Genomic DNA, 27803 nt, shown 5'->3' with positions numbered 1-27803 from the left:
ACTATTCTAGCTGCAAATGTCTGGTTTTTGGTGCAATATCTACATAAGTGAATAGAGGCCCATTTCCAGCAACTATTACTCCAGTGTTCTAATGGTACAATATGTTTGCTCATTGGCTCAGAAGGCTAATTGATGATTAGACACCCCTTGTGCAATCATGTTCAGAAAACAGTTTAGCTCGTTACTGAAGCTACAAAACTGACCTTCCTTTGAGCAGATTGAGTTTCTGGAGCGTCACATGTGGGGTCAAATAAATGCACAAAATGGCCAGAAAAAAAGAACTTTCATCTAAAACTCGACAGTCTGTTCTTGAATGCCAAAGGTCTGCAATGCTGTAATTGCTGCAAATGGAGGATTCTTTGACGAAAGCAAAGTTTGATGTAAAAACAAAATCTAATTTCAAATACAAATCATTCTTTCTAACCTTGTCAATGTCTTGACTCTATTTTCTATTCATTTCACAATGTATTGTGTGTAGAAACTTAAAATGAAGCCCAAAGAGTGAGGCACATAGCCGCAAAGTTCTTTTCAGTGTTTTGTTTCATGAACACACAGGTGATGTAATTCAAAATGCCAAATAAACCTGGTACACAGAGGCTAATTGATTTGAAATACATTTTTATGTAAGTCATTATGATAAACATATTTTACAACAAATTAATTATTTATAAAGATGTTTTTTCTATGTCAATTAAAAAGTAGCAAACAGCAATTTAAAAGATATGAATTTTAATTAGAAAATTATCAATTAATTTAAAACTCTAATATTTGCATACACATTGAAGCCATAGGGTTTGAAGTGGATGTACATAATACAATTCCCATTAATTCAAGCAGACAGCAACTTTGTCATGTTTGGTAAATCAGAACAGAGCTTGACTTCGATAAAAACCTCAGTCATGTGGTTGTGTGGCGGTGTGAATATATTTCTGTACATATTGTAGATCTGAAACAGTGGAATAGCAAAGTTTAATGTGTAGTCTATCAGAGAAACGTTTTGCTCAAATGATCAGATGTCAATGAGCTTAGTCTTTATGCTACTAATTCCAATGGAATTATTTAGGCACATTTGATGGGGAATTACCTTAATTGCTATGTCTAATATTATTCCAATGTTGCATTCACAACAAATACAAAACCTGAGTAAAATTCAACGGTTTGTGTGCTTTTCCTCTGCTGACATTTAGCAAAAACCTTGCTGAGGCAATTTATATGATGGGAAGATTCACATGGCATGTAAAAGGCTCCACCATGTCATCAAGTCTGCTGGTTGTTTGTTGTATATAGACATGGTGGACAATGATTTCATGGATTTTATGATTTTTTATGTTTGTTGCTTGTCATATTAAAGGTATTGTATTTGAATAAGCAGAAAAAAGACAGCATTTATTTAGTAAAATTACAATATGTTTTTGTCTTGGATTTTATTATGTTATTATGTCCAACAACCCATTAGTGGATTATGAGGATTTATCTTTTTTTTTGATCAATTTCATCTTTTTTTTTAACATGAAATCTTAAATTTAATTTTCCCAAGTTTTAAATCTGCAAAAAGTGCTTTGCTCCATCTGGGCATATTACATTTGTATTCTTGGATTACAAATATTTTACACTCAAACACATCTTATTTTCTACTTTTTCTTCAGATTATTTTTTCAGGCTAAGATGTTGACAGACTCATATCTATACATCAGCACTGATACAATGAAATACAGCAGCAATTTCCAGTAGAATGGGTGTTTCAAGGGGGAATACGTTGGTTTCACATGCATAGAATTTACATGGAATTTTCTAAAAGACATACAAATGTCTTTCAAATATAGAACTTGAGATGACAATGTGTAATCTGTGCACCTGATTATTCTGCTTCTTTTTCTACGCAAGATATTGTTCATTTTTTCCATGTCACTTAAAAAGGTTATTCTGTTTAGCATGGAAACTGTCTGATTTTGTGTACATAGTTAAAGATGGTAAAGATTGTATATTTATTTTTTCCCTTTTAAACCCACTTTGATCTATACAACCATATAGAAAACGCAGCAGTTCTTATTAAATTTTTTTTAGATTTTCTACAGAATTGCCTTCATTTGCTCTTGCTGAAATTTAATAATGTTGGAAATAATTATGGGAATAACTTCCTTTTTTTATTTTCTTATGTTGTTGAAGGTTATACTTCTTTTTAGACACTGTAATCATAGTGATTTTATTAGTTGTTCATTCACTTAATCATTTACAGTATTCTATAATTTCAGTGTATCCTAGGGAGAAAAACAATGTAGCAATGTTGACGAAAAGTAATGGATATCTGACTTATAATACAACTAGGAATAGAATAGAATAGAATAGAATAGAATAGAATAGAATAGAATAGAATAGAATAGCAAAGCTACAGTTTAGTGTGGGTTCTATGTCAGAGTCAATTTGTGCATCATAAAGACCGGGATGTGTGAGTTGGTACTGTAGCTGCTTATATAGTGCCCTGATACCAGCACAACCTGGACTCTTTTATTGCAACAAACTGCCCCTCTGTGCTGTCTGATAGAGAGACAGTTCAGTTGAAGAAGGAAAAATAATATTTTCTCCTACTCCCATTCTAAGTGCTGAGGGAATTAAAAGAGGAGTGAGCACAGACAACAACAAGCAGCAAAACCTGTTCTGCAGTTTGTATGTACCTCTGCCTGGAGATTAATGCCTAACTGTTATAGAGAAAAAAAATATTATTTTAAAAAAATGTTCTTTTCGTGTAGCTTTTGCTTTGCCTACCTGCACTAATTCAAGATAAATAGTAGCAGAAAACTTTTTTTTTTTCACATTTATTTATTAATTTGATATTATTTTTTTTCCTATGTCCATTTAAATTAATTTAGTTGCAGCTATGAATCGCTGTCAGTGCTTCAGTGCTTTATGCACTTTTTGTACTTTCGTTTTCTCAAAATGTCTCCTGATATTGATTGCATTGAGTAACAATCTGACTAAAACCTTCAGCGATGTGTTTGCCAAAGACAACACAAATCTTATATTTGGGTTTGGCTTGTCTCAAAGAACTCTTTAGAGTTGTGGTATGTTGTTAATTCAAGAAATCAAAATGTGATGTTTTTGTTTATCTGTGGGGTGTGAGTATGAGAAATAGGCAGATGCGTCCCACAGATTCCCACAAAAAGTTTTGTTGTATCAGTAAATTAATTGTTTGTCCCTACATAGCAACAGTTGATGGTCCTCTTACATTTAAATGTTTGTTCATATTCACTCCTTGGAATGGTTACAGTGAGCTTTGAGGAGAAACAAAACTTACGGAAATGTTTACTTTGCGAACTTAAGACTGGTATTCAGAATTCCTCCATGACATAACCCCTGACTGTAGGCCTCCAGAACCAAGTTGTATGCTTTTAGAACAGCCTATTTGAATGTTTTAAATGCCCAGCTCTAACATCACATCACCACTTCAGGGTCCTGCAAGAGACCAAAAAAAAAAAAAAAAAAAGGATCAGTATCACTCTTTTGACTCTTTTGGGGAACATTGGGAAAATGGGTCTGAGATTAGCCACCACGCAAATTCGCTCTTCAGATTAGCAGTAACATCAGCATAAGCCATTTTTAGCCTGTCTATCGCTGACTCAATTCTCTCCCTCGCAAGATATTTTATTGCCACATTTTCTCTCTATCTTTCTCTATTTTAAACACAAGTATTTCCCTTTGATGATCCAACTTTTTTAGATGGAGAAGAATCGGCTCCATCAGTAGTAGGTTCTGTGTCCTCTGTGACCCCCTTCCTAATCAGTCTTTAATATTAAATTACCTCTGAGAAATCCACAAACTTTCTTAGGTCTCCTATACAAAATTACTATGATATATTAATATACTATATTATTAAACTGTTAAAGTGGTGATAATAAATAAATAACAATAATAATTGACACATTTTGGAAGTATTTAATATTTCATCATAGACATTAAGCTGCTTAGTTACAGAGATGGTTAAAAGAATTAAGAGAAATTATGAGAAGTAGTGTGTTATTAAATGTGGCGGCTTAGTCTGGTCTGAGATGCAGGGGCCAATGTTCTGTCCCAGTCTGCTTCTGGGTATGTATAAATAGATAGTCATCAGCTCACTCAAAATAACTATATTTTGAGTGAGCTGATCTTTGCAGTGTTAAAGTTTGGTTAGTCCTATAGAAAACATTAGTATTGTTGTCAACATTTACTGTGCCCAGGTAAGAAAAGGAAAAACAGAACAACAAAAGAGAACATGAGGTAGCTGCAGCATGAGAAAGAGAGAGGCGTTAAGAAAGGAAACTCCTTTTAAAGCGCTGCCTACAGTGTCAACAAAGGGTTTATCCAAAGAAAGGGGTTTAAGAATCAACTGGGGACTTTTTATTTGTATTTTTATGGCTAGTAATGAGATGTTTGTCTGATTTATTATCAGTGTGTGAGTGTGTGCATAAATGAGTGAATGACTGAATGTAGTGTAAAGTGCTTTGAAGTCCCCTGACTTAAAAAGGCAAAATATGAACACAGGCCATTTACTATACTACAGTGATTTGGTAACATGCAAGTTCAAAGGTGCTTTTGTCTGGTCAGTTCAGACACATGAAAGTTGCTTATGAAAAAGGATTCAGCAGGAAAGAAACTATGAAAGAGTCTAAAGTCATGAACTGAGCAATATGAGGCGGTAGTGCCAATTACCTGGTTAGATCTACATTTATCAATCTACATTGCTCAAAATAATTTTATATTTTCGTGTCTTTAAATTGCCAAAAAAGCTATTCTTTTTTGCCTGTCATCAGCTAAGAAAATGAGATAAACTAGAAAAGCACTTGGAGAGCCCAGACCTCCACCAAGTCGCTCATTTCCACTGACATATTATGACCTCCACCTTAAGTTAATACCTGTATTCACATAATCTTTTAAAAGATTCCTGGATCCAGATGGTGACCGGATCATCACCAAAATTTAATGGATTGTTCCTTAGACTGAGGTGCACCTTATGTAAAAAAAAAAAAAATATAAAATCCGTTCATAACATTTGAAGTTATCCTGCACACGGAGAGTCACAGACACACAAACGTAAAGCATCAAATGCACAAACAAGAACATATAAAAAGATAATTTAGAAGATTGTTAAACAACAGCAGGGTGTCTTGAGTAAGAGGCTTCTCCAGAACCTGTGCAAGACAAAAAAAACTACAGAAAATCCTTCCTGTAACTATAATGTTAATATAAATACTTACGTCCTTTGATTATTGCCTCCGCCAAGGAGGTTGTGTTGTCAGCATTTTTGTTAATAACAAACATTTTACCAAAATAGAGCAGAAGAACAATGGATGATGCATTGACAGAGGTTGTGTGTGAATGAAGCACCAGAAGGGACCTAATTGAAGACATAGTGGCGGATTTTTGAAAAGACCCACCCTCTCCACTTAAAAAAAAATGCACATGCAAAACCCTGTACCCGCTCCCAGGAGGGAACACCTATTAAAGCGTGCGAGAGCATGCACAAGCCCATTTCTCCTTGTGCACGCTCTCTTTAAAAGTTACTGTTTGTATCGCTCATACAAGCTTACTTTCCATAGGAAGATTTGCAGTTTTTCCACTCTTACGATCCACGGCTATTTTCAAAGAACCACAGTGAGAAAGGTGAGCTTCAATGATTGGCTGAAACGGTAGCTCACCACACATACTCACCTAAAAGTGCGCATGCGCAGAAAAAGATAGCTGCCTTACATAAACATATCACCAGAATGATTCATAATTAGGAGCACCACTTAGTTTGATCATCCAATCGAGAGAGAACATCCTCCCCCTATACCTTTAAGTGCATTAATTTCAGGCAGGAAAAAAAAACAAGCTAAAAAAAATCACCATTACTTTGTTTTTTTTCTTCTTCTTCCTCAATTCTACTTAACACTAGAACTTTCGTTTTAACTGTGTTTACCTAAATGTACAAGATAGGGCTCGGTTAACAGCTATTTGCATGTCAGTGTTAGTTCAGGGTTGAAAGTTAACTTTCACTTATTTCCCTTTTGCTGCTCCTTATTTTTATTTTTAAGGCCAAAGCTACAGACTAAAAAAAGATTATCTAGTCTCATTTGGCTTCCTGAGGCTTTATCTATCCACCACACTTTTAGATATAAAATAAATTTGTCACAAAATCACACCGACTTTACTGATTGTATAGTCACATTTACACTACATTTACCAGCAGTTTAAGTTTGCTCACATCTTTGGTCAACCTTCATTCACCACCTCATTAATTTAATAAACTGTATTATGTAAATTCTGTGATCTTTATCTCTATATTCATCTTTTTCTGCTTTATGTGTTTCTTCAGTATTTGGATTCTGATACATTCTGCCTTCTATGATAACCTGCTCCTCCAGATACAGTATGCCCATTAGAAATATCTATTTAGAAAATGTCTATTTACATCTATGCAAAAAAAAACTGAAGGTAGTAGTGACCTTGAGATTGTGTGTGGGACAAACCCTTAGGTTGTGTTTTTCTTTTTTTTCTTTTTGTATTTGAAATAAAAGTTAGCCAATCAACAGATAGATCACAACAATTCTTCTATGTTATGGGATAAAACTCAGGCTCACATGCAAGCACCACATCTCCACCTCCAGGCTGAAACAATAATAGCATGTGTTATAATTCAGATTATGTATACATATAGATTACTTACAGAAGACAATTTCCTGTAGCTAGAAATTACAAAAATAGAACATTTCCAGATATGATGCTACCCTGGAAGGTATAAAATATAATAGAAGAGTTAAAAAAAAAAAAACTAAAATAAAAAAATTACTAAAAGTAAATACTTTCCTAAAAAGTATAATAAGCTTAATATGCTTAAGGTTGGAACTACAGTCCCATTTAAAAGTATTTGTACCAGTTAAACATTTTTACATGGAGCTGTATCACAAACCACAAAAAAGTTTATTTGGCTTTAACACAAAATCGCTGTGAGGGATTACTTACAGTTTTCTGTCAAATAACATGTTTCCAAACCTCTATTTCACCTTACTTACTTCTACTAATCCTTTGCTCCAGATACAGTACCCTGTTTCACGTATTTAATCAGTGGCTCTAAACATTAGTTATTAAATATAGCAACTCTTTTCACCAAACAACCTGATCAGAAGAAAATATTTTCATTAAAACAAAGGTTGCTGCAAATAAGAATCATTAGCCGAAAAAAACTTAAAACTACAGAAAATGTGTAGAATTACTATATTATACTATGAAATAAGATGCCATTCTTTCAGTATTTCAAAAAATACCGAAAGAATGCCAATGGTTTTTATACCCTAAATCCCTAGAGACACTACCGATGGATTGTGGTCTTTGCACACTCTCCCATTAGAATAAAGATTGAATGCATTTGCCTTCTCTCTGTGACCCACAGCAAAACTTCTACTCTCCTAATATCCTGGCTTTTGTTGAAAAAACCTGATCCTTCTTTGTGGAGCTCCACGTCTCTACCAACATATTCCTGCTTGGGGGCCAGCCACCTACTGTTAACTTATTTTCCAGGAGAAATGCTTATAAAATGCAATAACATTTTAACCAAATACAGCTTCATAAAAAAGTAACCATTTCATATCATTACCATAAGTATTTGTCCCAAAAGTGAATTGATAAGACGTGACTTTAATCTCAGAACCAACAGTAACTTTAGCCTTTTGAAAAATAGATTATCTGACATTTCCCTCCCCCAGTTTCTGTGTGTTTTAAGCAGAAACCACACTGTTTAATTCTGTGTGTGCATCCCAGTGTGTTTATGTAGCTGTGTGTTTGTCTTTGAATAGCAGACGGCTAAATCACTTATTTCTTTCCTACTGGCTCACTGTCCACAGGGAACCCAGTCTGCTTTGATCTTTGAAGCTAAAAATAATATTTTATTGAAAGCGTAGGCTGTACAGAGATTATATAATGTGGTCCTGGGGAAAAGACTGGACGTTTATGATGCAATTTGATAGACATAGAAGTCTGGGTCAGAACCTTGCAGCACCTTCTAAAATTTCTGAAAACCATTCTTTTGACCAAGTCCAATCAACAATAACATTACTCTGATGGTAATGGTTTAAATTCTCGCATTACATTTTTTATCATAGTGTTGGGATATGTATCTTGCTTTTTATAATATAGAAACAGTAACAAGTTTCATTCTAAACTTTTTTTTTTTTTTTTTTTACAGAATATCTTGTAAAATAGAAGAAACACAATTTTTTTTGTGTGGACTGGTTTTAGGTAATACTAAAAAATTTTAAACAACAAATTTGCAAACTATTTTCTTAACTAAGACAGCCATATACATACAGTATAGCATTGATTTGAGAGATAAGAGATAAGATTAATTTATTGCATGGGTCTGTAAAATATAAAGTAAACAAAAAAATGTTACCACCTGTGTGAATGTCTTTTTGAAAATGTCTGCCTTTTTTCCTCTGTAATGAACTGCTGACCTGTTCAGGATGTCCGTTACCTTCTGGCTGTAAACTACTTAAGAAATGGAAATAGTTTCCATGTTTCTGCAATGACTAAAAAGATTGCAAGCCTGTTAAAAATGCGTTTATAAATAATAAAAAGTATTATTTAAGCTTGGCAATTGCATTAGCTCTGGAAGCTACATAATTACACCAATGTTCTGTGTACAAAATGTTTTTTTTTTCCCCCTTTTTGTTGAGTGGTGGGGGGGGGATTCAAACAAAACTGTCGGTATCAACCGAAATTACAGCCAGTGAGTTATTTCAAAATGTCTGTTACCAGACCGTGTTAATGTCTGTATAATTTTATATACCCCATCTCTTTCATTATACTGTAACAAAACAACTCAATTCACATAGATTCTAATGCTTTTTTTTGTTTTTTTTTTGCAAAATCAATCTGTATATCTTACTTGAGCTAGGGAATTAAATAAGGGAATGGATTGCATTCTTGCTAAGCTGAGGAAAAAAATAGACACTATCAAAGTGTCACTCAGGTGCACATTATGGGTCAAATTCCCCAAAAATGGGTAGAATCACACTCTTGAGGCACCAAAATATACATCCGAGCATGTTTCACTACTAAAAAGCAATCTAATATATTCCTAGATTTGTTGGTATTTTTAAGATTAGAAATTTAATGTTTCTCCTTTTTCCTGTACTTTGCAGCTCGCCACATGGGACCCAGTTCATGGACTGAATGGTACTTTGACTGATAGGAAACTGGAAAACAACATGAGAGGAGTAGTGCTAAGAGTCGTCACTGTTCTGGTAAGCAGGTTATGAGTGTATCGACACACATACTGACCAGGCTTTTATCCATCAATGCATACAGGCACACATTGTACGCCCTTTATTAAAAAAATGACAATTGAACACCCCATTTTTGATGTACAGCTTTGGCACGCCCTCCTTTTCCCCCTGAAACCTTGATCAAATGTTAAAAATTTTACAAGCAACAGATGCTGGAGTTGGAAAAATTTAATTTTTGCTGCTCGACGCACCACATCAACCAATCAGAGAAGCTGATCTGCGAGCTGGCAGTGAGACAAACACAGCACTGCTGATGCGGAAAGCTACAGTATGATCAGTTACTTAAAGGGTCTAAACCTGCCAGTAAAATATGTTCCCTTTTATTATTCTGGTGGTTGCAGTTTGAAACACAAACCTGAACAACACAAACAACAACAAATCTCCAAAGTTGAACGGGTCTAAGACAGCTGTTGCTGGGGATTCCCAGTGACAGCGCACCACCAGTATTCGGGGGTCTGAGCAGCTCCAACAGCGAAATAATATTTTAGGGCAGGATCACAATCATCTTGATGAACTGACTGCACCGACAATGTTTTGAGATGGACCTTGTTATATAAAAATATATGAAAATGACTTTTTACCTACTGATGACAGCAAATATAGCAAAGCCACTCTCTGACATTGAACACAGGAGCAGCAGAAGCAGCAGATTTACCTGGACACACTTAGGACACTAAGGAGCATCAAAGATGATCTTGAGACACGTCTGACCTTTGTGTACAAGGTTGAAAATTAACCTGCAGGCACCTTTTTGCTGCTCTAATTGCGGTATGAATGTAGCATTATACTTCCCGATTGTTGAAATTGACCTATGAAACATTATATTGTACCTAAAAATTATCTCATGTCTTCCTTATGAAATTTCCACCTCTAGTCAAGCACACATACTTCCCATAATCAACATGAAAGTAGTATTGTAACAAAAACAAAAAGTTAGCTGCATTCAAGCTCAAAATGCAGGAAAAAAGCGTTTCAAATAGTCTACATTTTTGCAGGGGAGGATACCCCAAGATGGCTGTGCAAAGTCTAAAGATGTGATACACCGAGGTGTGTAAACCCTATGAAATATTCCTAGCTAAAAGCCTGATACACACATCCTCCAACACTCACAGGCACACACACAATCAGTTTCTCCTAAAAAGAGCTGTTTTTCACTCAGAATAATGAAAATGGACTATTTTGATCTATGCAATTGTGTCAGACATAATTTTACTCTGTTATGCTTTCGTTTTAAGTTGTAGCTTTATCTCGATCCACCAACACTGTCTCTGAAGAGCTAAAGAAAAACATGTTAAGAGCAAATGTGAGGAAAAGAATAAATACAAACAAATTTCACAGAGAAGAATGATAGGTCAAACTGTTGGCAGTTTTTCCATATATATATTATTCATTAATTTGACAGAAAATGACCAAGACCATTGGAGTCTTGCAGTGTTAATGCTCCTGCTTATCAGCTTATTCTACTATATCTGACCTGCAGGATTAATTGGATTAAATCCTATGAGTGCTTAAAGGTTTTAGTGTTATGAATTTATGAATAACCTGTCTATGAAGTCTGAGACAGAGGGAAAAATCCCGACACCTCTTTTTCCTGTTTAGTTCATTTTGAAGTCCTTGATTTCCGTATCCCTGAAAAAGAATAAGAATATGATTGTGTTTTTTAACTATCAACCTATGGTTCTCTAGAAAAGGGTGATGCTGTCTGGTAATAGCCTAAAAGAAGACTGTTTGTGCACATTTAAATGATATGTTGCACCTGTGCTTCAGACTTCATTTGTTATTGCTCAGGTTAAGTAACTGTGTGAGTGGGTGGATGTTTGCGTATGTTTAATCTAGATTTTTTAAAGGTTCATAAAATAGATTTTTTCTGTTTTGCTTCTGAATGTTTTTTCTCCTAACATCACTGTGAGGCACAGCATTTCTTAGATGAGCCATCGATATTTCTTATTGTGCAAAACACAGAAAACTATTGGCACTTTTTGCTCACATGTCCCTACACCCCAAACCCCTCTAAACACACACATGCACACACCAAGGCAGGCTCACAGAACAACAGGTTCAGTTTTTCCATTATCAAACAGTGTTGAATAGTTATTGAGCGGAAATTGCTAAGTAGATCATGGCCCACTTAGAGACGTTGACTTTAAATCTTTGCTATTGATTATCTGGCCCTGTATTAATCAATCAGTATTTTACTGGAAAGGCTGTGTCTCAGTAATTATTTGTGGGGTCTCTGTTAGTGCTTAGAGAAATTCACAAATCTGACCAAAACATGTAACAGCTGTAAACATCGAGCAAATTTGTTGTAACTTTGTATTTTAACAAAAGAACAAGAGTTTATTTATTAGGATACATTGAAGTGGGATAAACTCTTGGTATTTGTTAAAGTTCTACTCTTTGAATATATATTCTTTATTTTGATAGTCCTCAATTCACTAGTCTTTCTTCTGTTGCTGTGTAGTGTTACCCTCATGTTGCATTTTTAATGTAGCTTAGGGCTACCTTTTATAACAATATATGGGCTCATGAAAAATAAAATGTAATTTTCAAGATTTATTACAGGCAGATCCACATGACATGCCAGTCGACAGATGCAGGTAAAGCTTGAAAGTGTCTTTCAGGTTCAATATTCGCCTAGGCTCCATGACCGAAGTTTAGACAACAGAGATTTTTTTTTTTCCTCAACCTGAAACCTTGTCAAAATTGTCATACCTGGGATATTTGTTCAAAATATTATATTTTTTCTAAATGTGGGTAATTGTACTGCTGAAGGACACTGTGCTGAAGGACACTGTTCTATTAGTCATGTCCAGTATCTAGAAGGTTTTGATCTCCTTTTAATATACAGAGGATTAAAGTCTCTTGTCTTATGCATTGATCAGCATATATTTGAGTGTGCTTTTGAGTCACAATACAAACGCACACTCAAATGCTTTTTGGGGTCATATTTTTCATTTTTTGGATAGAGCAACAGCAACTTAATCTTGTTTTCATTACAATAGAAAATCTGGTCTTATGCATAAATCTGCAAGGACATTTTTCAAACTATGTTTTAAAATAAGTTTGACATACAAAGCCACAGCGTTTTGAAATGGTTCACCGTTCTGTGAAATCACCACAACTCTGTAAGTCCCAGCATCCCTTCTGTGGGCTTTTTGAAATGTCATTACTTTATTTTTAAGGGAAATTGCAGTTCCTTCCCCCTGGTTCATTCCTCCAGAAACACAGACCCAGCAACGAGACCACATGTGGTACATCCTTCAAGAGGGGGCAGAATTAACCTGTGCCAAAGAAAGTGCAGGGGAATTTTATCAGGGTAGATGGAAATATGAGGTGGGGGCCAATTTCACAATTACCAAAAATTACAGAATATTATGTAATATAGAAGCATAGAGTAGTGCAACGATTGGTTAAAGCAGAGAAAGTAATGCAGGTATAAACAGAGGCTTCAAAATAACTATGTATAAGTAAAAAAGGACAGTGGTGTAAAATAAAAAAAATAAAAATTCTAGTTTAATTTAATCTAAAATGTGAACTAAAAGATGATGTTTGAAATAATTTGTCACCCATGGCCTTTCAAAAGTTAGACTTATTTCAATCTGAAAAACTCACACAAAGAGAAAAGGCAATTAGGAGAAATTTATCGATACAATTACTTTGTCTTTGGCGCTCAGACCTCGGCAGGAAACATAGCACTTAAATTTGATAGATGTGCATGAACAGGAGCAAAGAATAGGGCTGTTTCCCCCCCTGGCCTGAAACTGGTGGTGGAGTGGAGATGGATGAAGTTGGTCAGTCTGTAGACTGCTGGTTAGCGAGAGGGTCTGCTGAGCTTTATAGGGAGATCCAGTGGACTGCGTGAGCTGATACTAGAGCTTCACTCAGGGACCTGGAAGATGGAAGTCCAGTTGGATAACATAGGTTGAGAGAACCTGTCCATGATGATCAAGCTTGGAGCGACTGTGGAGAGGAAAAACTCCCCATTGGGAGGAAACCTCTGGCAGAAGCAGGCTCAACATGGCGGTCTTCTGACCGGTTAAGATGAGACAGGGAATGCCGTAAGAGTCTGGGAGAAATCACACTCTGATGAAGCTTTAGCTACGCAGGTGGAGGAGGGGCTGGAGGTGGGTTGAAAGGGTGTCCTCTGAATGAAGTCACAGCACATCCACCGCCTGCGCACAGGGGCTGACAGGTGCAGATCGGAGGCCTTTTAAGATGAGCTTTGGATGCGGATTGGCTTTCGTGGAGGTGTGGTTCAAAGCTATGGCTGTGTCGCAGGTGGAACAATTAGTTTCTTCAGTTGAATTTCCGTCTAGGCTCCATTTTACTCACTAACCAGCTATCATGTACATCCATATTAGTCTTTGGAATTGCTTTATTTCTTTATGTAATACATTAAACATTTTTTAAACATTCTTTAGAGTTGCTGGTCCACAACTACCACAATAGCATCATACATTTGATGCTGTAGATGTGTGCTGTGCCACTGGGTTCAGAGGTCACATCTAAGCTATGGTGCAGTGTCTTGTTGGGAGTAACAATCAAGCGATGGATGCAGTGTGGTCATAAATGAATACAGGTTGGCAGCGAAAAACCTTGACTAAGCTGTAGTGTTTACACTATGTTAAGTTTTGAAAATAATCAGTCTTTCTTATCAGCAGCACCCTATATTCTATTTAGAGACTGAAAAATCTTTTATGGTTGTATTTTTGAATGCAGCATCCAAAGTTGCAGCCTAGGTTAACCTTCAACAGATGAAGCAGTAGCTTCACAATCTGTTATTGTCCAATCTTGGTGGGCCCATGCTAAATCTAGCCTAAGTTTTCTCATTTTAACCAACACCAGTGGCATCCGTTGTGGTCTGCTGCTGTCTGCCCATCTGTGGAACAGTTTGATGGCTCATCCATTAACAAGTGCTATTCTGCATATCCTTGGATTGCTATTATCAAAATATTTTGTTGACAAAACTGTTCTGTTTTTTTCATTACAACAGTGTCTAACAGAAATCTTTAAAGTTTCTGTTCAAGTGATAAGTTTTTACAACTGGTCATTCTTGCCCTTTTTAAAAATCTGTTTACAAGTGGAGGTGATTGCTTTGAATTGATTGAATCACCAAGGTAATCAAATTGGTTTTATCCAAGTGGTCTGTCACTGTAATATTACAGTGACTCGTAAATGATTTATATCACTCAGCCATTTTTGTGTTTTGTTACCCTAAAAATCTCTAACTTCGATGTATTTCATTTTAACTATAGGTGATGCCCCGTCATTAATAACAACAATCATTAGAACACAAATAGAGAGAGACAAGAGGGAAAACCAGCAGTTAATAAACATACCACCATTGTTTGGCTCCATGCAGGCTATGATGTGTCAGACAATGAGCTGTTCGCTTAAAGTAGGCACATTGGCTGCAACTACCATTGTATAGAATATTATGCTGTGAAATTCTTGGTAAATATCTAGGAAATCTTCCCTGGAACGACTTTGTATATCTTATAGAACCCTTTCTCATTTTCTATATTGAAAAAAAATATGAAAAACACTTTCATTATATTACGGTTTTTGAACATGTTTTCTAAGTTTTCTTTAATTGATATTATACTGTTATATTGTTAGTGTTTGGTTTACCTATTTTTTGTATTTTATTGGTTCGATTTACAAAGCAGGTTTCTACCATGCTATCAGAGCTATATGTTGATTATATGCTTTTCACATTTTTTTTCTAGCCTTGTATGCTGTGAAAATTAATTAACTAAACTAAACTAGAATTAAAAAAAGAAATAGAAAACTCATATTTTTTTTGGAAGGATTTATTTCATGTTGTATTTTCGGTAAGAGTGCTATTACTTAGCTTAGCTATTACTTAGCTGTCTAGGCTTCAGTCCATCTTGGACAATGGCTCACATCCTCTCCATGACACACTGGTCCAGTAGACAAGCTCCTTCAGCAGAAGACTCCTCTTACCCAGATGCACCATAGAGCGCCACAGGAAATCATTCCTGCCTGTGGTCATCAATCTCTACAATGCCTCCCTCAAGTGATTCAGACACCCCTCCCTCTGAAATTGACATTTATTCATCCCATGCACAATTTTTGCACGTCACTATCATTTTACTTGGATTCATAGTTATACATATGCACATATATATATATATATATATATATATATATATATATATATATATATATATATATAAAACTTAAAGTATTTCTGATTCTGATAGTATTTATAATTTCCTGGAACTGAGGAGTTGTTTCTTTGATTTATTTGCCCTTATTGTAATAGAAAACACATTTTTTCCAAAGAATTTTATTTAAACAAAAACAAACAAAATAAGTTGGACGGGCTGCAGCAGGTGCATTTATCTTGACAGCTGTTTGACAAGTCCATGTTATTGTCTACAGGTAAAGAGAAGAAAAAAATGTGTCAACTATTGTTAGAGCACACCTGCAAAGAAGTCTGTCTCAGCAACCTTCAATATCACAAAATATAGAGATTAAACTGAAACTGTGGGTTGTCTTTGGAGAGCATTATTGTCCTTCAGGCCTTGCTTGTTGTTAAAAAAGAAAATCCACATCAGTGTCTTTAAACAGTGCTGAAACCTTTGTTTTCATGAGCAGTTTGGCTTCACTTACGTTTCTATGTTTCAACAATTCGTTTTATCTTCATGCAAAGCACAGTTTCTGTCCATAACAACTTACTTAGAAATCAGTATGTCTACTATGGATTTGTACGATCAGCCTTTGCTTTAATTGATTCACACAATTTTCCTCAATTACCTTCAGATGTACACTGATGTTTTCAGACCATGACTGAATAAATGTTAACAAAAGAAATGAAGGGTTGGTTTTGGAGTTGATAGAATTTTCATGAGGCACCGTCTATAGAGTAAAAGGATAATTCAGTTTACATATCATTTACATTTTAGCCCCAAATTATTCTTATTAGGGTTAACCAAATGTTTGTTAGTGACAGCAATAAGAGAGACATATTTAAAAGACAATGACGTTTATAAAAAAATGTATGTTCTTTTTGAAATAAGTTTGTTTTAAATATCAATTTTTTAAAAGTTAAATGAAAAATTGTTCATTTAAAAATATTTCTTACATTTTTGTAGAATCAGTGTAACAATAAAACCCTTCTTATAGATGTTGAAAAGCTTTGTTGGATGTTTCTGCTGCTTTTTCATGATTTATCTCTCAATGTGGGCTCATGGTTTTTAAGGGTTGAAAGGCATCTTTGCCAACGACCTAATTTTGAGCTCACTCCACAGATTCTTGAACACTTTCAAGTTCGGACTGTGTCTCATCCGCTCAAAAATTGTCAAAATACTTCTAGTTTGCATATGATTGTGAAATTACAAGGTGAATTGAAAACATATCTGCCTGTTGTTGCAGGAAGTACTAACCCACAACAACTATTGTATTTGAGTCAATGAGTCGATGCAATCAACTGGTTTTCCTTAGATAGAAAACTTTGTATCAATTTGACTGTATGATCTGGTTGAACTGTAAAGTGCCTTGAGATGACATGTGTTGTGAATTTGGCGCTATATAAATAAACTGAATTGAATTGAATTATATTACAAAAGCACATTTTCTTAACAAATGTTGAACACTGTGCCTCAGGTAAGCATTTATTCTAGAAGAGTTTAAATTGTTTGTCTCAATTGGGAAAATAATTCAGGAAAATTACATCAGAAAATAATAGATTCAAGTGCATTTTTTCCCCAAAGCTGCAATCATCCCCCTGCTGGCAGACACCAAACATTCCTCCTGAATAATCAAGTAAACCTCTAGCCCATTTCATAGCCTTTTTGAGCAAAGTTGTACTTTACTGTATATAACTACTACAGGCTAAAGATCATTATCAGGTGTTACATCTTTAGATTTCCTCTAAGAATGCTAGTTCTCATTTTTCTATATGTGTTATTAAGTTATGTCTATTTATTATACGTGCATTTTTTGTGTGTGTTGTTTCACACTTACAACTTACATGTTGTAAGTGTGATGTCATCACTGCCGTTTCTTCCATCTGGCTGAGTTACCAGCATGAAGTTCCCCTTACTACAGTAGCTAACACGCCAAGCATTAATGTTTATTTCACTGGTTACTTCAGTTCTTAGCTTTCAAACAGAAATGAATAATTCTGCTTCAGGCTTACTCTCCTTTGCTCTGTTGGCCCTTTATAAAGAAATCCACATATTCATGCAGGGCTACCTACTTTGAACATAGCTGCCTTAGTGACCTGCCCCCTCTTTCTGTAGATAGATAGGAATGATAGAGGAACGATAGAAAGTTTTACATCCCGATTAGAAAAATCAAACAACTAAAAAAACAAAGACTCTCCAGGGCGGGCCTCTGTGCTAGCCCATGCCACGGAGTGAAGGTGCGTATGCGTGTGTGGGAGCATGGGCAAGTATCTGTTACCTTGTGGGGACAATATCACTGGATTATTCTACATTGTAGGAACTTACAGTACCACTGGATACCATTGAGGAGAAGTTCTCCTCTTAAATTGGGAGTTAGGTTTAGGACTAAGGTGTGAATTGAGTTTAGGTGAGGTTTAGGATTAGGTATGTATTGAATGGTTAGGGTACAGGTCTGGGTTAGGCCATACAAATCAATGTGAAATACATGGAAGTCGATGCATGTCCCTGTAAGGAAAGCAGGACATAGGATATTTGGATGTATTTGTATACGTGTGCAGAGAATATTCAGTCATTAACCCACAGGCCCTTATAAACCTCAAGATTCACTTTATGGGCATTCAGCAATTCTCACATCAATCGAAATGTGTTGAATAAATACAAGGGTAATAAAAAAAAAATCCATAGAACACTACATTAATATTATATATAATAAGAAAAACATTTTCTCTTTTATCCTTTCTTGTGCATTTGATTCAAGCAGTAAAATGCTAATTTACATTACCTATATTTATGTTTATAATTTCATTGAAAGTGTTATATACACAAGAATTTAAACAAAAAACCCAACAGAGAAAAGTTTGAGAAAAAAAACACTGGGTGTAAAACATAAGCATTGTATGTGTTCACATCTTCTTATGAGGTGTTTAATTGTTTTCATGAGTTGTGTTTCATGTCTAGATTTCAGTGATAGAGGGTTTACCAGAAAATGATTAGTGTGTTTCATTGGGTTTCTGAATTACTTATTAACTGGTTAATTGTTGTCTTTCAGGAGGAGCCATTTGTGATGGTCTCAGAGAATGTCCTTGGAAAACCTAAGAAATATCAAGGCTTTTCAATTGATGTCCTGGATGCTCTCTCCAACTATCTGGGCTTTAAATATGAGATCTATGTGGCTCCAGACCACAAATATGGCAGTTTACAACCTGAGGGCCAGTGGAATGGTCTCATGGGGGAACTGGTTTCTAAGGTAAGGAGGAAATCTTAACAAAGATAAACACAAGGGTTAATATTCATTCAAATACATACACAGTTTGCAAGACACAGTGTAGTTTGAGAATTATATGACTTTCAAATAAACAGCAAAAAAACTAATATCCCTTGAACATTTTTCCTTTTTATCATGTAACAACCACAAGCTTAAATGTATTTGTTTTTGTGAGTTTGTGAGATTAAGTAAAGTGTCAAATGCATAGTTTTTAGGAGCCAGACTTCATTGTGATTATAGTTGCAAGTCTCTTTTGATATACATTACATCCTTACCAGGTGAGTGCATTCTACAGACTGAAATCAGTACACATTCTTCATTGTAAAATAACTCACCAGTTGTTTTGGATGGAGGAGGTACAACTTTTGTATTGTCCTGGTTATCCTTAAATCTGGACTTTGAGCCACTCAAGCACAAAAATGATTGATATTTCTTCGCATTTTTACCTATAGAATAGCATCTCTAGAAAAAAACAGCTAGAACAAACAGTCCTCACAGAATAGTGTTGCTACCATCATTATTAACTTTAGGGGTCCTGTGTTCAGTATAGGGATACTGTTAGTTTTTCTTTCCATGCATTGTTCTCCACTTTGGTCATAAAATGAAAATGTATCCTCTTCTGCCCATAAAATCTTCCACATGTATGCTTTGTCTGCTTCATAGATTTTTTAAATCTTTAAACTCTTAAAAAGGACTTCTGTTGGCTTTCTTTCAAGCATTTTTTTTCTTGCCAACCTTTCACAAAGGCCAGTTTTGTAAAGTGCATGAAAGATTTGCCTTTGTGGGTTCAGGGTGTTTGCATAGTTACACTGGCCCTCCAAGCTTCTCTTCTGATAAATTATCTCCAGATCTAGCCTGTTGGTAGGTCATGCCTTGGTAAGTTTCATATTGTGCCATACTCTTTCCATTTAGGAACTAGAAATGTATATTTAAAACGCAAACCTCTGACAAGCAGCTAATTTTATCCCCAATTGAGGGTTACACATTTAGCTTAAACTGGCACATTACCCAATTAACACATTTAAATGAATTGTTCCTTGGCATGAGGGACACCTGTGCTAAATAAAAACATTCCATCAAATCCATTTATAAGTTCATAACAGACAGATAAACCCTCCAAAAAATATAACATCCTTGGTGGAGATAATAAAGAACTAAACAGTCCTCTTTGAGATGTGAAAAGATTTATTTATGATTTAATACCTAAGGTCCTTATGGAACAGCTGGATTTGTTATTAAGGTAACATTATGTCAAAATGGATGCTTTATTTTTATTATATAATTTATGAACAACATTTCTTCAACTCTTGTCTTGAAGTAATAAGATCTTAATACAAATGCTTCCCACTTTTCAGATTTTTAGTAGGGAATTTTAAAAACCATGTATCAATCTATTTTGAAAACCATGTGCCGTTAGGTTTTAACTTCCCAGAGAGGTGTTTCTCTGTTTAATGGTGTTCTATCTAGAATTAAAATGTTTAGCTTTGTTGTCCTGTTATAATAACTTCTTAAAAAATAAAAAGTTAAAGGACTGTGAGTACTTCTGTCAGGCATTAAAATGGATCTTCCTTCTAGAGAGTTCTTGCCTGTAGACCCATGTTCCTGGCTTGACTTGCTTCATGGGACCAGTCCTCCTTAGGTTTATCCATAATTACAGGTCCCATGGAAATCATGTTGCTTCAAGAGCAAATATTTAAATAAGAAAATGATCTATTATTAAGAATTATGCCTGACTGGCATTCACAAACTGCTTCTGTAAGATGTCCCTGTGTGGAACAGAATAGACCTAAACCTAAAAGATATGTCTGATGTAACTCAATGTTTTTTTTAACATTGACTTCATTACCCTCAGGGATCTTTGTTTTGTTTTTTTTATCTCTAATTATTGGCAGACACTTAAGCAGAGCCAATTAGAATTCAAGTATTTTATCTTCTTTTTTTTCCCAATTTTTCTAAATGTTGTTAGTTCCTTCTTGATTGGTGCAGTTAAAGAACAACAGAACTTTCTGAGTTCAATAACAGGCAGGGTTGCATGTGTGGATTTACCGTATGTTTTCTTTAAAGAAGCACAACACAACAGCTTCAGCCATCATTGTAATGCACACACTTCCTTTAGTCAAAGTAGATGAGGATTAAAAATATGATGACTTTTAAGAGGCAAACAGGTGAACAAAACTTCATGTACAAAATAATATGTCACAATGGCAGCATATGAAGACCCTGAAGCTACAAACATGTCCCACAACCACACCTCAGTCGGTTGTGGTGATGACAGAGATAGAAAAAGTCATGATTTACTGGTTTTCTGTATTTCTTAACCACAGCCCATATTTGTAATCCTGCTCTGATCCTTTTTGCTGAATTTCTTAACCTTGCTGCAGCTCCCACTGTTTGTCTTAGTCACTCCTCACTCCTGCAGTACTTGTGAAAAATCCCACCATCCCCAACCACTTTAATTGATACACTGACTGGATATATGTATAGCTGGGGAGTGTTTTATTGCAGTTGAACAAAAGCAGAATAATAAGAAAAAGTATTCACTATCTACTATTTGCTTTGAATCACATATTCTAATAAAAAATAAGTCTTAACACCAAAAAATAACATATTTGTGCAGTAAGTGATTGAGTACTGTATATATAGATCAGGAAATATCTATAAAACAGTCACAAAAACAGATGAAACAGAGAGAATTGAAAAAAAATAATTAATCAACATCAATGCACAGCAATAGCGGAGAGCATATAAAAAGTTAAATAATTATGAAATGGACTACTGTCTAATTTAAGATTACTGTTCAGAAAGCATATATTAAAAGTATCTTGGCATATTATTCCAAGATACTTTTATATTAGGCTTCTACAGCTTTCTTCTAGCCACTAAAGGTGCTAAACCTTTAACTTCCAGATTTGTAAAGTCAAGGTCATGTTCAGACTCTAAATAAAATCCTACAAAAAAAAAAATCTGTTTTGTTGGCTAACAACAGTTTTTAATTTAGTTAGCTCTGTGTTAAGGGGAACTGAGACTGCTATAAAATAGTGCTGTGGGTCACGACTCATTCACTAACGGATCCGACCCTCTCAAGTTACATAGCCGTGGCTATGAGAAGAGCTGCCCACACAGGGCATCACTATTCGCTAAGTGATATATTGATCTGACATATTAACCTGAAAAAAATATTTAATATACTTAAAATAAAGCTAATATGAAGTAATCTAATAAAAACCACATAACAAAAGGGATTGAAAAGTGCAAGACTTATTCACATTACATTGTATTTATTACAAAAAAATTACTTTGAAGGACAAAGTAAATATAGCTGGAAAACAAAATCAAAAGCACAGCCCAAAAAGCATTATTTAAACGTGTGGATTGTCACAGAGTCCAGTCTTGGTTAATATAAAAAATGTCTTAGCTGTGCAGTTCTGACTGCATCAGAACTGATTGAGGCAACATGGGAAGTTTATTTAAGCCATTCCTCTAAATTATTTCAATAACTTTGTGACATATTTTGGAAATACACTACTGCCAACAGACTGTTAATGAAATGACCTATACCAAGAGGATTTACACATATTCAAAAAGAAGTATATTTATGCACAGAAAAAGGGCTCTTTTTACTCTTATTTACTCTAGTAGACTTTTAATAGGGTTCTATGCTGTTTGATCGTTATAAATAGCTCATTATATATTTGTCCTTCTGAAATGTTGATATGTTTCTTTGACTGTGTGTCAGATTTGGGCAATTTGTCAAAGTCTGAAAAAAAGTGTCTTCCACAAATATACCTTGTAACATTTGGAGAAAGCCTTTAAGCCCATGTATATTTATGTACACATATGTTTTCCCAATCAGCCAGTGCCAGTGTTTATCTATCCAAAAAACTATTTGATGATTATCAACCACAGTGCTTTCTGTTAATTGTGTACTGACCACATACAGTTGCACTGCATTTCATGCCTACTCACACATAGTCAGTTTCCCTGGATACTGTTTATTTTTGGTTTACCAATGGGCATTGTACATGATTTCTTTTGAAGCGCTGTTTCTACAACTTATACTGTAGGACTAATTCTACAAAGTTAAGCATTTTGTCTTTTCTCCATTACTCAACTATTCAATTAGCAGGTTATTGTGCATCAGGTAGATTTTTTGTGTTTTTGTTTGTGTGTTTGAAAAGAAAAGACTTGGCTGCAATTGGTCTCAAAAGTGTTTCATTATTTTTACAATACACCTTCTGATCTAAGGATCTGTTGCTTCAAGCAACTTAATGTCGTTGTTGTCTTGTTGAAAATCATCTTTTCTATTTCTTTTTTGGGGGAGAAAAAACAGATGCTCACATCTGCATCTTGAATCCTTAAGCAGATGTCTTTAGCTTTTTTGAAGCACTGATGATTAAAAATTTTAATTAACAAACATTATATCAATTTTATAACATCATTCATCTTAATTACAAGAAATAGAAAGAAATTAAGGTACTCAAAAGGAAAAAAAAACCCTGTTGCTTTGGCATAAATTAATAAACATACCAAATGTTGGAGTCTTATAAGGATAGTCTACAAAGATTTAACTTTTTTAAGTTAACTTTTCTTCTGCTTCTAGTCATCTTATATGTCTAGTACTCCTCAGAAAAGGTTCTCAATCAAAACAGTGAAAATTAAACAATAAAAAAAGAAATTGCTTTGGTAGGCACTTAAGCAAATTTATTAATAATTATGTGCTAGCTAATTTTGTTATAGTTTTTACCAGCATTTATTTATTATTTTGTATAGATTTCTGACAAATTTCACATTTATTATCAGTTCACCTTGCTGCAAAATATTTGTTGAACTGACTACTGTCCACTGCAGCCATGATGAAAAAGAAAAAATTAGAGTAACCCCACATGAGATATAAACATACTTATGGAAGAATGACTGAGTCTGGGTAGTAACTCTAAGCTCAGCAGCATAAATGATGCATATGGCCTCTTTATATTGACTTCATGCTAAACATACAGTTTCTATGACTAGCAGCTGTATGTTTAGCAAGTGATGGCTAATGTTATCTTAAGAGATTAAAATCCATTAGCATTATCAATAGATATTAAGAGTATTATACAATATCCTTTCAGTATCTATGCTTTGTTCCTTTTTTTATGGAAAAGGTTCGATAACTAAACAGAATGAAAAATCTTTGCTGGGTTGCTGTGACAAACACGTTTGTTGCTAAAGGTAAAAGCATGCTCAAAACAGTGTTCTGATAAGAAAGATAAGGCTTTTGCAATCTCCTCCCTAACAAAACAACCATCTCAGCATAAATCCTGATATGCATTTAAGATGTGATCTGGCACACCAACTGTGCTGACACAAAACATCATAAAAAGTGTTATTCAGGATAACGGCAAACACATTGTAGATTCAAGGGTTCTGGTACAAATTTATACTAAAAACAAGAAGTCTATGTTTCACTTTTAAAAATTCCCATTTTGGTAACCTTACTTTATTACAATAGCAGCATTGTAATAAGCATATCTTGTGTATTTAAAGACTCTCCCTAAAAAGGAATGACTTTCAGATCTGAACAAATTTGTCTCACTTTCCTCTCTTCTTTCTGCCTCTTGCAGCGAGCTGATGTCGGACTCTCCGCTCTGACTATCACGCCTGAGCGGGAGAGTGTTGTAGACTTTACCACACGCTACATGGATTATTCTGTGGGCGTTCTGCTGCGCAAGGCCGAGCGCACAGTGGACATGTTTGCCTGCCTGGCACCCTTCGACCTGTCACTGTGGGCGTGCATTGCAGGCACTGTGCTCCTTATTGGCATCCTGGTGTACTTGCTCAACTGGCTCAACCCACCACGGCTGCCCATGGGACCTGTGTCTTCGACCACACTGTACAATTCCATGTGGTTTGTTTATGGGTCTTTTGTGCAGCAAGGTAAGCAAGAAATCTGGATCCTGATGTAACTTGCACAAGAACTAAATTTCTTTCAGTTTTATACATTTTTTGAAAGTTTTGTTTTCTATATTGTCACATTTAAATTCCTCTCTGCCAGGTAGGAAGATCGTGATAGAGGTTTAAAATACTGTATATGATAAAAAATGTATATGAAGATATCATTAGCTCTATTAATTCAGAGTCACATATGTGATCTGTGGTATGGATGTGAAATGACCTTTTATGTTTTAGTACATTAGTCAGATTAGGGGAAAATGGAGGAGGCATTTTGCTCAGCCATGGATTTAGAGGAGGATAATAACCCCATCCTGGGAATATGAGGAGAATTTCTCAGACTCTGCTCAAGTATGGAACTGGCAATTTAGAATGGTTTTAAATGTCATCAGCAGAGTAACGGACAGGAAAAAAACAATTACAGAAAATTATGGAGGATTCAGGTGGAAATAACTTGTAAATGTGCTATGGTTTGTCCTTATTTTTAATTAAGTGTCTCTATCTCAATGCTTTTAGAAAACATGAAATAAGCTCATACTCTTATTTAGTTGTTCTCCCTAAATAAGTGCTTCTTTTTCATTTAACACACTATATGCTTACTGTACTGCTCTTGAACTGGCAATACAGTAGCAAATATAAAGAAGAAAAAATGTCTCTAACACCCTCACTGAAACATTTATAGTGTTCTGAATAAGCACATCATGAGGGTCTCACTATTTGTTAAATAATTTTCCATATTTTTGCTGTGGCTAATGGTGGTAATGAGAGTGACTATGATATATGCTAATTGCTACTTCATCTCCACAATCATCTCTCTTTAAAGCTGTAATTAACATTTTAGTCGTTGCGTCATTAGACTAAATAAAGGGCAGAAGAAAGGGGATCTAATTCTTCAAGAGGGGGTTTATACTTGGTTGTCATACAGACAGCAATGTTCTACTTTAGCAGTAATCCAAAAATGTGACTGTATCCTTCATGAGAGTTAAGGATTAGATTCTTTGTAATATTTTTAGGTTAGAGCTAGCATTTTAATAGCATTTTTTTTTTCATTTGTTCCCTTTCTACATTCTATTAACTAAATCTCTTGCACTCAAGGTAAATCTCAGCAGGATTGAAGTTGTATTACTCTTTCAATACCCCATTTTGTTACATTAGTAATTCAAATATATTTTATTTCTAATACATTAGAACTACAAAAAGATGTTGCAAAATAGTTAAAGAAGTAAATGTATAGATATGCTTTATTGTCTGTTTGTATGGATGGCGAGTATATCTTAACACAAGTCTTCAAAACTTGCCATACATTTTCAACTGGATTGGGGACTTGACTATGACTGGGCCAACACATAAATATGGTTTGACCTTAACTATTCCACTGTAGCTCTGGCTTTATGTTTATGGACATTGTCTTAGAGGAAGGTAAATCACCATCCTTGGTTCAAGCTGTCTTTTTGGTGTTTTGCTTTTGGGATTGCCCTGAATTTGACACAATCCATATTCCAATTGAACTTGTTTGCTATATGATGAAATCTTTGGCTATTTTTACAACATAACCCTAATTTAAAATTCCTAAAAACTTTCTTTTCATTAAATTGCTCTTTCCTTTGTCCTTCCTGATGTTTGTTTACTACCGTTTACTAAGCTAATAACCACATAACAGCAGGCCTTATGGTGCGTTCAAAGCGAACGCAGTGTCCACTGTGATTTCCATGAGCACCCCCAGGGAGTTTAAAGCTCTGCATTTCAGATGCAGATTTGGTTTGTACATTTAATATGGTTTCAGAGATATCAGAGATAATAAAGATTCTTTTTTTAGGACATCCAGAGGTCAATTTTCCCCCCATTTAGCTGCACAAGAAATTGAACTAGAAATATCTAGCTTACTTTTTTCAGTCCTGATTTATTTATGCAGGTAAAACTATTATTTTCACTAATTTGGTGTTCAGTAAAGAATAATATTTAATTTTGGCTGATGATTTTGCCATCCTATCAGAGTTTTGTGCTGCACTTATTTCCTGAAATCAAGTTATTCCATAGCCTCATATATTATTCCTTTGCTGATATTTAATAAAACAGTGGGCATGTTTACCTTATTTAGTGGCTGGAATGATTGTTTAATTTATAGCAAATCCCCAGCCTCCCAGACCCTTTGCTTTGGACCTACAGTTATTTCTGTCAGGATCCGGGACTTTGCCCACCAGAGGGCGTCGTGGATCCAAGCCTGGGGAGTTTGGACGCAGCTTGATCAGCTGTTTCCAGTCTGCTGATTGCGGAAGTTTCCTATATAAGCTGTGTGTGAATATCTCTCTGTGCTGGATCGTGTGTCTTACCTGTGCCATCATGCCTGTCTGAGCTTTGAACCTGTAGATTCCTCCGTGTTCCAATAAATATTGGACTTTTATTCCTCCCTCCGTGTCTGTGAGTCTGCATATGGGCTAGTAAAACCAACGCATCATGACAGAATGATCCAGCCAACAGACTAGCCCCGCAGACTCCTTCTACGCGCTCTGTGCCGTCTGGAAAACCCTGAGCTCGCTCTGTGCCGTCTAGGAGACCCCTGAGCTCGCTCTGCGTCGTCTGGGAGACCCTTGAGCCCGCTCTGTGCCGTCTGAGAGACCCCTGAGCCTGTTCTGCGCCTTCCAGAGCCTTCGGAGGTGGAGCCACAATCGGTGGATCCCTCGGTTCATTGAGGTGGATCCACAATCGGTGGATCCCTCGGTTCCTTGAGGTGGAACCACAATCGGTGATCCCTCGGTTCCTTGAGGTGGAGCCACATTCGGTGGATTCCTCTGTTCCTGAGGCGGAGCGGTATTGGGCGGACCTGTTGCAAAGCTGCGGGAGCGGAGACGGCGTCCTTCCCGGGGCTTCATGCGGAAGCGGAGACAGAGTTTCTCCCGGTGCTTCCTGTTGAAGCGGAGTTGACGCCCTCTTCCAAGGCCCTGCAGCTTTTGAGACTCTGCTCTGTTGCCGGTTTCATGGCCGGCCACCTGAGACTTTTTCTGGCATCCCTGGTTCGCCCTTCGCCCTCCATGGGCGAGTTATTTTTTTTGTTTTCTTTGGGGCGTCTGGAATCCGCCCTTGAGGGGGGGGTACTGTCAGGATCCGGGACTTTGCCCACCAGAGGGCGTCGTGGATCCAAGCCTGGGGAGTTTGGAC

General features: G+C 35.8%; 1 protein-coding gene across 4 annotated transcripts in view; it reads left to right on the top strand.

Moving 5' to 3' along the window:
- Positions 1–27803, top strand: part of grid2 (glutamate receptor, ionotropic, delta 2) — a 520299-nt gene that overhangs the window by 360328 nt on the left and 132168 nt on the right. For all 4 annotated transcript variants that reach the window (XR_001481865.1, XM_015395277.1, XM_015395286.1 and 1 more), the window contains exons 9-11: positions 9153–9254; positions 18501–18698; positions 24320–24632. Coding sequence is in view for 3 of the 4 variants with exons in the window: in XM_015395277.1 (XP_015250763.1) it covers positions 9153–9254; positions 18501–18698; positions 24320–24632 (613 nt within the window). In the remaining variant the exon portion in view is untranslated. The remainder of the gene's footprint in view (positions 1–9152; positions 9255–18500; positions 18699–24319; positions 24633–27803) is intronic.

Source organism: Cyprinodon variegatus, unplaced genomic scaffold (genome assembly GCF_000732505.1).
Source record: "Cyprinodon variegatus isolate N-32 unplaced genomic scaffold, C_variegatus-1.0 Scaffold26, whole genome shotgun sequence".
Lineage (NCBI taxonomy): Eukaryota > Metazoa > Chordata > Actinopteri > Cyprinodontiformes > Cyprinodontidae > Cyprinodon > Cyprinodon variegatus.
This window is presented reverse-complemented; position numbering and strand designations above follow the sequence as displayed.